The sequence below is a fragment of the Petaurus breviceps genome, unplaced genomic scaffold (genome assembly GCF_028583685.1).
Source record: "Petaurus breviceps papuanus isolate PSGF00001 unplaced genomic scaffold, PetGlider_PUasm1.0 207, whole genome shotgun sequence".
NCBI classification, from domain to species: domain Eukaryota; kingdom Metazoa; phylum Chordata; class Mammalia; order Diprotodontia; family Petauridae; genus Petaurus; species Petaurus breviceps.
In genome coordinates this window covers 27,122,437-27,132,205 of record NW_027185850.1, presented here as the reverse complement: position 1 = coordinate 27,132,205, position 9,769 = coordinate 27,122,437, and the positions used below count along the sequence as shown (strand labels likewise).

At 49.1% G+C, this 9,769-nt stretch overlaps 1 protein-coding gene across 7 annotated transcripts in view; it reads left to right on the top strand.

Moving 5' to 3' along the window:
- Positions 1-2,543: 2,543 nt before the first annotated feature.
- Positions 2,544-9,769, top strand: part of LOC138164999 (sodium/glucose cotransporter 4-like) — a 21,925-nt gene continuing 14,699 nt past the window's right edge. The window contains exons 1-4 of one of the 7 annotated variants that reach the window (XM_069093043.1): positions 2,551-2,773; positions 5,131-5,183; positions 6,102-6,300; positions 6,949-7,020. In XM_069093043.1, the coding sequence (XP_068949144.1) occupies positions 6,178-6,300; positions 6,949-7,020 (195 nt within the window). In that variant the 5' untranslated portion in view covers positions 2,551-2,773; positions 5,131-5,183; positions 6,102-6,177. Of the gene's footprint in view, positions 2,812-5,130; positions 5,184-6,078; positions 6,301-6,948; positions 7,021-9,769 lie in introns of all 7 variants that reach the window. The other 6 variants (XM_069093040.1, XM_069093042.1, XM_069093045.1 and 3 more) reach the window with 6 other exon arrangements.

Genomic DNA, 9,769 nt, shown 5'->3' with positions numbered 1-9,769 from the left:
CCCAGGTCTCCGCCCCAGGGCCGGTGGAGTCCACTAGCCCCAGGCTTGAAGGCTTTCCCTGGCTTTGGGGTATTCTTCCCTCCTGTGTCTGGCCCCATCTGGGCCCCAGATCGCCCCCGAGGCCTGACCTCAGCCACCACAGCTCCAGACCACACCCAAGCTGCTCCAAAGGTCACTCCATCGAAAGCTGGCTTCTCTCACCTGTCAATCCCCAGACACATCAATCCCAGGACTCAAGGTGCTGTCAGCAAACTCCTTCTCAGAGATCACAAAGGGATGATATTCCACATAGAGCCACTTGAAAGTCAAGGCACCAAGGGAAGGAGCCTGGGAGGCAGGAGTACCAGGTTCTATTCTCAGCTTAGCCACTGACTTAGTATATGACCTTGGACAAGTCCCATTCCCTCTATGGGTCTCAGTTTTCTTTTTGGTAAAACAATGGGATTAGACCAAATGACCACCAAAGGGTCTCCTAGATCTAAATATTTCCAAATCCTTTAATTAACCAATCAATGAACAAGTCTTGGGTGAGCCTTTCCTATGGTGCAAATATGGGCAAAAATCATGATCCTTTCCCTCAAGGTGCTTGCATTCTAATGGAGGGAGACATGAAAATGTCTAGCCACATACAAGACATGAGAAGTGTCAGTGGGAAGCAATCTGAGAGGGGAAGGCACTAACAGCTGAGCAGGGGGGAACATTGGGGGCAAATGGGGCACCACCTCCTTCCTGGTGGAGGTAGCGTTTAAGGTGAGTCTTCAAGGAAGCCAGGGATTCTAAGCCCCAGGTCAGGAGGACAAGATTGGTCAGTCCCATTTTACAGAGAAGCACCAATCAAGCTAAGGGCAGAACCAGAACTAGAATTCAGGTCTGCTGACTCCAGTCGGGGGTCCTCCCATTGACCTCTCCTGCCTTGCACCACCCCATGCACATTCTGGTCTATGGAACACAGGCCTGGTGCCCCATTTCCAAGACTCTGAGCTCACAGCAACCAGGTCTGATTCTCCCAAAGGGACTCTTTTCTCTTTTGTGTCCTTGTTCCAGTCCAGAGTTTACTCTGGGAAAAATCTCCAAATATCACTTAGGTGGAGCATGAGCTCCCCAAATACGGGAGAAAGGAGTCCCCAGCTCCAGCACAATCATTAAAGAAAGCACACGAGAAGGCAGTAGCTTTATTTCACCCAAGAAAAAGGCAAAAGATGTGACCTACTCACTCTCCCATCCACAGATGCAGAAAACACATGGCATCAGGGACTGATGGCAAAAATGCCCAAGGAACCCACAGGAATTTCCTTTCAAAGGGCGGGTACTCAGGGCTGCCATTGGGGCAACCCTTTGACATTCCAGTGAATATGGTCCCTCCCATAGCACTTTCCACATGCCCTTCCAGACCCAGAGTGGTGCACCATGATTTAAAGTCCCTCCTCCACAAGGCTAACATGATCTAGGGTGGCTGATAGCCAGATGGAGGGGAGGCCATCTCCGAGGTGGGGTGGAAGAGAAGGTCATGGGAAATGAACAAGGTGAAGAACTGGGAGACAGGTGTTTGAGGGAGCATTGATATGTAGGCTGAAGTATCCTAGCATGAGCACAGGGGCTGGGGAGGAGAGAGGCCCTGAGCCAGGCACAGGCTTATAGAGGAAAGAAGGGGAGAGTCCTGGAGGGCTGTAGTGACTGGGTGGTCAGTACGGACTGAGTGAGCCTCAAAGGAGGAGAGGTGACTGAGGGATGCCGGGAGAGGGGGACCCTGGAAGTGTGATGACCAGGGAGCCAAAGGAAATGATTGATAAGGCACCCAGTGCTAGAAAGAGCAGCCAGGGATGCCGTGCCATCAGGAGGAAACCAAGTCTCAGTGAGAACCAGATGTGGAAAGAGCAGAAAGGAAAAGATTTAGGATGAAAGCAAGTTTGTTGCCTATGGAGGAGGCATTCCAGACACCACCACAGATGGGGCAGCTGGACGGTGAGACGTTGACGGGCCATGAAGGGCTTTCAAATAAAGAAGAGTAGTGAGGTCTGAAGACCAGGGTTTGTACAAAGATGTGACCAAAGGGAGGTTCAGGGTCACAGGGATGGGGAGGGTACAACCAGGTAGGCATGTGTTCAAGAGGGCTACGGCTCTGACCTGAGGGTGGGTCCTCTCAGGGCCTTGGACAGCTCAGGCCAAAGGGTCCTTGGTCAGAGGTGGACAGAGTGGTGTTTCCCTCCTTTCCATGCAGGCAGAGACCAGGAGATAATGGAGAGAGCCCAGTGAAATGGCATGTTCTCTCTGTCCCCTAAAAGCGGGAAAAAGCCAGCCTAGTAGATTGGGATATGTGGCACACCATCTGTGCATGTGTGTGTGTGTGTGTGAGTGTCAGTCCTAGAGGAGGAGCTGGGGCCTTTCCTCCCCTGCCTTCATTCCTGACCCGATCCACCCCCTAGGAAGCCGGGAAACCTGTTTCCCAGGGCCCTTGCCTAGACGGCCCTCCCAAGGCCACCGCCTGGCATCAGTACCTTACAGGAAAGTGTAGGAGGACAGTTGGCTGGCCCAAACTTTTCCCAAGATGACAACCATGAGGCCTCAGTGGTGCAGAACGCCCCTTCCCTTCGGCCCTCCCAGGCAAGCCCTCTGGTTGGCAGACAGGAACTGGTCAGACCGGAATGGGCCTCCCTCCTCTGCTTCACCTGCTGGTCCTTCAGAGATACTTCAGAGAAATGCCATCTAGCAGCTCCAAGCTCAGCCTGGCTGCAGCAAAGGGCCCCAGAGGCAGGCCAGTCAAAGTTCCCTTCTGGTGAGAAAGGAGAGCTGGGATCCATTGGGGCCCTGCAGGTAGGAGAGTGCCCTGGGGGAGGGGGGGGCAGGTGTGTCTCTTTCTAGGATGTCAGGACTCTGTTTCCATTTCTCCCTTCTGTCCTGGTGTCTTTTTCTTTCTCTGTCTGTCTGTCTGTCTGTCTGTCTCCATTTTTATCAGTCTTTCCCCCTCTTCCTTCCTCCATCTCTCCCGCTCATTCACTCCATCTCTCTCCCCAGTTCTACCATCCTCTCTAAATCTCCTCTCTCTTTCCCTCTTGGGTCTGGCTCTGTGGTCCTGTCTCCCTGTCTCCCTGTCTCCCTCTGTCTCTTCTTCCTCCCCTTTTCAGTGGTTCCCCTTGGGAGGGGGCAGGGAGAAGAAGCCCAGAGGGGCCTCTCTGAAACTCCTGCTCAGTTATTCAATGAACCAAGACTTCCTAAGCTTTGACCCTATGCAGGGGATAGAGTGGAGGGGGGAGGACAGAAATAAGTGCTGGCTCCTTGCAATCCCCTCACCCATCCCACCTGGCAGATTACAGAGCACTTTCCCCTCCCACCCCTGCTTAGAAGTCTGGCAAAAGAATGCCCCCAGCCACCTCCTAGCTCCCCCAGAGAGCTGCGGTCCTGGGGCAGGTGCCAAATAACATTGCAAAGCCAGCTGTGGGATCCTGAGACAGGGGCCTGCTTCTTTGTCTGGTTAAAGCAGTGCCCTTGGAGTCAGGAAGACCTGAGTTTGAATCCTGAATTGGAGAGTCACTGTGTGACCCTGGGCAAATGATTTCCCCTCTTGAAGCCTCATTTTCCACTTCTGTAAAATGGAGAGAAGTGGGGTGGGGCTGGACTAGATGGTCTCTGATTTCTCTTCTTTGGTGAAGGCCTTACGAAGCAAGGAGGCACCTGAAACAGACCTGGGAAGTCAGGCAGGATTTCCACAGGTAGAGCCTAGGCTGAGGGAACAGGTGATAAGGGGGTTTGGAGGGAGGGGAGCAGGGCAAGACTTCCAGGGAATGACCAGTCAGCCTTCTTGCTTCCAACCTGCCCCCGCCCCTCCCACCCCCTCAAGAATAGCCAATAGTTCTTTTTGTCTTTGTCCATCCTCCCAATCTGACCTGGAACCTATTTATTTCTCTCTGCCCCTGACTGACTTTGTAAGACAAATGTCCCCCTGAGGCCTACACGCGTTCTCCATTCACTATTTGGGGAGTCCTCAGGCTGCTTCCCCTTGGCACAGTATCTCTGCTGGGCAGGCAGATGTCCCAGCAGGACTTCCAGGGTTTGTTCCTTTCCCAAGCCAGATTGCTAGGGCTCATTCTATTTTGAGTCAACTCTCTTCTCTGCTGCCAGAAACTCCCTTTCTTGCTTCCTGGTTCCAGCTACTGCTTCAGACTCTCTGGGTTCCAATTTGTCTGGAGGGTGTGTGCCCCTGTTTCCTGATGTTATCTCCTGCTAGATAAGTAGTTTCACTAGGAAGGAAGCACCGTGGCCAATTACCTGGGTGGGGGGGAGAGGGGAGTAATAGAAATAAGAGAGAAATATCTCCACCCGAACGAGGTGAAAATCTCAGGGGGCTGGTTTCCTTTTTGACTGATATCTCCTGCTTGAATTGACTTCAGAGCTTCAGAACAGCTTTTTTTTAAGGGCCATCAAGGTAGTGGCCAGTTTCCTATTCTATCAAAGAAAACCCCTTCACACTTCATAAAGGCATGGCTTGTCAGCTGCCCTCACTTACACTTCTTAAGGGCATGGGGGAAGGGGGATTTCATCTTTATACTTAACACCTCATTATTTGACTTTTCCTGCTGGAGCTTCCCTGACTGAGCTGGGGGTATGGGGATGTTCATACACCAAGTCTCCTACACTCAGATTCATACAGTTCTTTTGAAATGCTTTCTCATCCATCATCCATCTCATCTTGATTTTATGAGTCTGGTGGAAGGATCATTATGGCCTTTTTACAGAGAGGGAAACTGGAAGCCAGAAATTAAAAGTACACTTATAGTAAATGGAAATCACAGGACTAGTAAGTAATCCTTGATCCCAAATTATATGCTTTTGAATTGGGAAGAGACCTTAGACCCTATCTAATCCAGTCCCTTCATTTTACAAAGGAAGAAACTGAGGTCCAGGTAGGAAAAGGAATTCTCCCAAGGTCACACTGGTCACAAGAAGCAGAGCCAGGATTCAGAACATAGGCCCTCAAATAATCCTGGGCCTCTAGGGCCCAGGTACCATGCAGGGAGTGGGTCCTTAGGTCATTAAACCAGGTCCCTAAACTTTCAGTAAAATAGCAAGGGCCCAGAATCTCAGTAGAAATTTGCCTTCTACCCTGTTGTTCATCCTTCATTCTTGTAACCCAAGGATTCTGGAAAGCCTCAGCACAGGACTGGGCATGAAGTAGGTGCTTAATAAAGGTATGTGTGGGACAAAGGATATTCTACTAAACATAGCTCTGGATAAGCATCATTCATCCTTGCTTTCATTGACTGTGGGCTTTTTCTTAATTTAAATAAAGTGCAACCCTCTCCTCACAACCAATAAAACTTTGAAACAAAGACAAAAAAAAGCTTTCAGAAAAACCAATCAACACATTGGCTGTGTATGACAGTTTATGCAATATTCAATATTCCACAGCCATAGACCCCCACCTCTGTGGTTCATCAGTCCCCAGATTCCTGTACAGTTTTCCTGGCAAATAATAGTGCTAAACAAAGCCCTTTGGCCGTTCCACTAATCTGCCTTTCTCAAGATTTTGTGATCTTTCTCTCCTCCTCCTCTCTCTTCCTCCTCCTTTCCCTCTTCTGTTCACCCCCTTTTCCCTTCCTCCTCTTCTTCCCTTTTCCTCCTGCTCTTCTCTCTCCTTTCTCCTCTTCTCTCTTCTGCTCTCTCCTTAATCCTCTCCCCTGTTCTTTCTCTCCCCTTCCTTTCTCTTTCTTTTCCTTTCTCCTCCTTCCCCTCTTCTTTCTCCTGATCCTCTTTCACTTTCTCCCTCTCTCTCTGTCTCTCTCGTCTCTCTATTTCTGTCTCTATCTCTCTCTGTCTTTGTCTCTGTCTCTCCTGCCTCTTCCTTCCCTCCTCCTCTTTCCTCCTCTCTCCTCACTTCTCTCCTTTTCCTTTCTCCCTCTTCTTCCTTCTATTTCTCTTTTCCTGCTGCCCTCTTCTCTCTCTTTTCCTCCTCCCCTTCTCCTTCCTTCCTTTTGCTCGCTTTTCCTCCTTGGGCTGCCTCCAGGGCTGAGGAGGGAGGACCCTGGCTGGCCAGGAGATTGGATCCACAACTCTCAGCCCCACCCTGAGCATTCTCCCTCCCAGATAGGGCTGATTAATGATTACAGGTGCTGAATGGAGGCTGCTGGCTTGGGTGCACCTCAAAGTCCACCTTGGCCCTAAGCCCCACGGGCACTGTGGGAGATGGAGGCAGGAGCTCAGGACGCCTCAGTGGAGCCTCAGCAGGAGGCTAGAGCCATTCTCAATATCTATGACATCCTGGTGGTGGTGTCATACTTTGTCTTCATCCTGGCATTGGGGATTTGGGTAAGCCTGGGCCCCTGGGGGCTGGGAGGGGCTGGGGGGAAGGAGGCATGTCTGGGGCAAAGGGACTGGGGGTTGGCACAGGGCCATCATTCCATAGCTGGACACTCGCCCAGTGGGATTCACAGGGCCGAGGTCGGTCTGTGGATAATTTGGAAGTTGGGATGATTGAATCAGTCTAGATATCAGCCTCTGTCTTGGGATAGCACATAGAAGGTCAGAGTTGGGAGAAGCCTTAGTGATCGTTCAGTCTCACTTTCCCAGAGAGGGAAACTGAGGCCTAGAGAGAGGGAGGGACTTGCTGGAGGTTACAGAGTGATCAGTCAATCAGCATGCACTTGCTGGGCCTCCCCTTCCCCCTAAACTGTAGGAGGAAAGGGAAGAGAGAGGGTATAAAGTTTCCACTTTGACACACAAGGAACACATTTGAGATAGAAACGAGAAAATTAAAATCTTAAACCAGGTTTTGAAAGGGAGAAGAGGTAAAGAGTTCCTGGGATGAGTGGTGGGGAAGAGAAGTCAGGAGACAGGGAAAGGGCAGAGGAGAAGGCAAGTGTGATCCTGCTGGGTGCATGGCTTGTTTTGGGAGCTCAGAGAGGGAAGGGGAGGCCTTGGCTCTGGTCAGCTCATCTCTGGATCCTTCCTTTCCAGTCCTCCCTCCGGGCCAGCAGAAGCACCATTGGGGGCTATTTCTTGGCTGGGAGGTCCATGACTTGGTGGCCGGTAAGTCCGGTTCTTTCTCTGTGATGTCCCAGGTAGGCAGTATGGGACCAGCTGGGTGTCGATGCTGATTTCTGCCCTGTGTGCTGTGTGACCTCTCCAGGCCTGTTTCTCCCATCTCTCAGGGCTGGCTTAGAGGGAAACTGTCGACCTCTAGCAAGGGCCAGGCCTGGACTGTGACTTAAACTTAGGGTGTTTCTATGTCAGGATTCAGAGGTCCCCCAGGGAAGAGGTCTCTCACACAAAGCCAAGTACATGTGCCAGGGGGATCAGCATTAGTTGAACAAAGCACCCTCATAACCAGACAGCTCACACAGGAGGTCCCAAGGGAAGATTTTCCTACAGTACACACACAAGGGCACAAGCTAGATATCCCCCTGCTCACCCTCCTCTGGAAGTCTCCATCTATCCATGATAGCACCCATAACTTAGCACAGTGCTCCAGACCAAGCCAAAGAGGAGTGGGATGGCCTCTCCTTCCTCCCAGAAGCTCTGCCTCTCTGAATGCAGCCCAAGATAGAATTAGCTTTTTATACAGCTCTATCCCATTGCTGACTCATATTAAGCTTGTGGTCCACTAACACCCTCAGATCTTTCACAGAACAACTACTGCCTCATACTTGCAAAGATGTCTGGTACCCAAGTGCAAAGATTTTGTTTTTCCTGTTGAATTTCATCTAAATAGATCTAACCCAGTGCTCTAGCCTCTCAACAGCCTTTTAAAATCCTGACTCTGTTAGTTATGCCTCCCAGCTTTGTTTCATCTGCAAATCTGATGAGCATGCCTCCTAATCATCAATAAAAATGTTCAACAGAACAGAGGCAAGCACAGATCCCTGGGGCACTTCAATGGAGACCTCCTTCCAAGTTGCCATAGAACCATTCAGGACGATCCTCTTTCATCCAGTCATCAGCCCAGCTAACGGTCCTACTGTTTAGTCCCATTTCTCTATTTTGTTCACAAGGAGCCAAAGGCCTCCCTGAACCTGAGACATAATGTGTGTTCAGCATCTCCTAGGCCTTGCAGCTAGAAGGGCCCTGAGAGATCATTTATTCCAACTCTGTCACTCTACAGATAAAGAAATGGAATTATAATGAGGCAGAGTGTGACTGCTTAAGGTCACTTCCACAAGAGGCCTTTTCAAATCCCCTGAATGCTGGTGCCTTCCTTCTCTTGATTCTCTCTAACGCAGCCTGTCTATACCTTATTTGTGCATAGCTGTTAGCTTATTGATTCCCCTTTAGATTTTAAGCCCCCAGAGGGCAGAGCTGTCTTCTTTTTCTCTTTTTTTGTATTTTTCTTTGGGTCATTTTCACCTTTCTTTGTGTCCCTGGAGCTTAGTACAATGCCTGGCATTTGCTTAATAAATGTTTATTGACTGACCGATATAGCTAATAAGTATCAGAAGTAGCATTTGAACCCAGGTTGATTAATCAATCAATAAGATTTTATTAAGTATCCACTCTGTGCCAGGCACTGACTCCCAGACTTCTGACTCCAAACAAAAGACCTCTCCCACTGTGCCACCCATCCTACCTTGGCCTAGCACCTTGCTTGATGGACGGAAGAAAGAAAGAAAGAAAGAAAGAAAGAAAGAAAGAAAGAAAGAAAGAAAGAAAGAAAGAAAGAAAGAAAGGAAGGAAGGAAGGAAGGAAGGAAGGAAGGAAGGAAGGAAGGAAGGAAGGAAGGAAGGAAGATGTGGATAGAGTTATGGAGATAGATAGACAGGTAGATAGACAGACAGACAGACAGACAGACAGACAGATAGATAGATAGATAGATAGATACATACATACATACATAGATAGATAATCAGGTTTGCGAGATCTCTTCAGGTAATATTCTCCATCTCTGTCTTTTTTAGTTTATACCTTTTTTTTTTTGCTTTTCGGAGGGCAATTGGGGTTAAGTGACTTGCCCAAGGTCACAAGGTTAGTTTTTTTGTGTTGTCTGAGTGTCTAAGGCCGGATTTGAACTGAGGTTCTCCTGATTCCAGGGCTGGTGCTCTATTTACTGCACCACCTAGCCGCCTCAAGTTTATACGTTCTTGATTAGAATAATAAAACTCCAGGAAAAAATGTTTTCACTGTCTCTTGTTGGGTGACTCCATCCCTAAGGATGTGCTAAGGGCACACTACTCTCCTCATTCAAGTTTGGGTTCAAAAATCCAAATCCCATTTCATATGTCATATACCATTAAAAAAAAACCATTTACTCAATGACCACTAATTGCAACTAGACTCTGAGGGATATGTAGTCCCCACCCTCAAGGTGCTTGTAGTCTGGTCAAGAAGAAACACACATCAGATCTTTAATACAAGACAGAATTGCAGGGCTATTATGAAAATATAAGCAGAGTGGTCTCAGAATTTGGAGAGGGGAGATTACTTCTAGTTGTGAAAATTAATGGGAACCTCAGACACCATCTTTTCAACTGGCAAAATCTTCTGTTTTGCACCCCTGCTGTCAATGAGCAAGAGTAATGAGGATACCAATGCCCAAAGAACTTCAGTTTCTTGCCCAGGACTTCATAATCCTCAAAACAGCTAGGCATGCTCTCTCTTTCCTTGACTGTCTCCCTCTGACTTTCTCTCTCTCTCTCTCTCACTGTCTCCCTCTGACTTTCTCTCTCTCTCTCTCTCTCTCTCTCTCTCTCTCTCTCTCTCTCTCTCTCTCTCTCTCTCTCTCTCTCTCTCTCTCTCTCTCTCTCTCTCTCTCTCTCTCTCTCTCTCTCTCTCTCTCTCTCTCTCT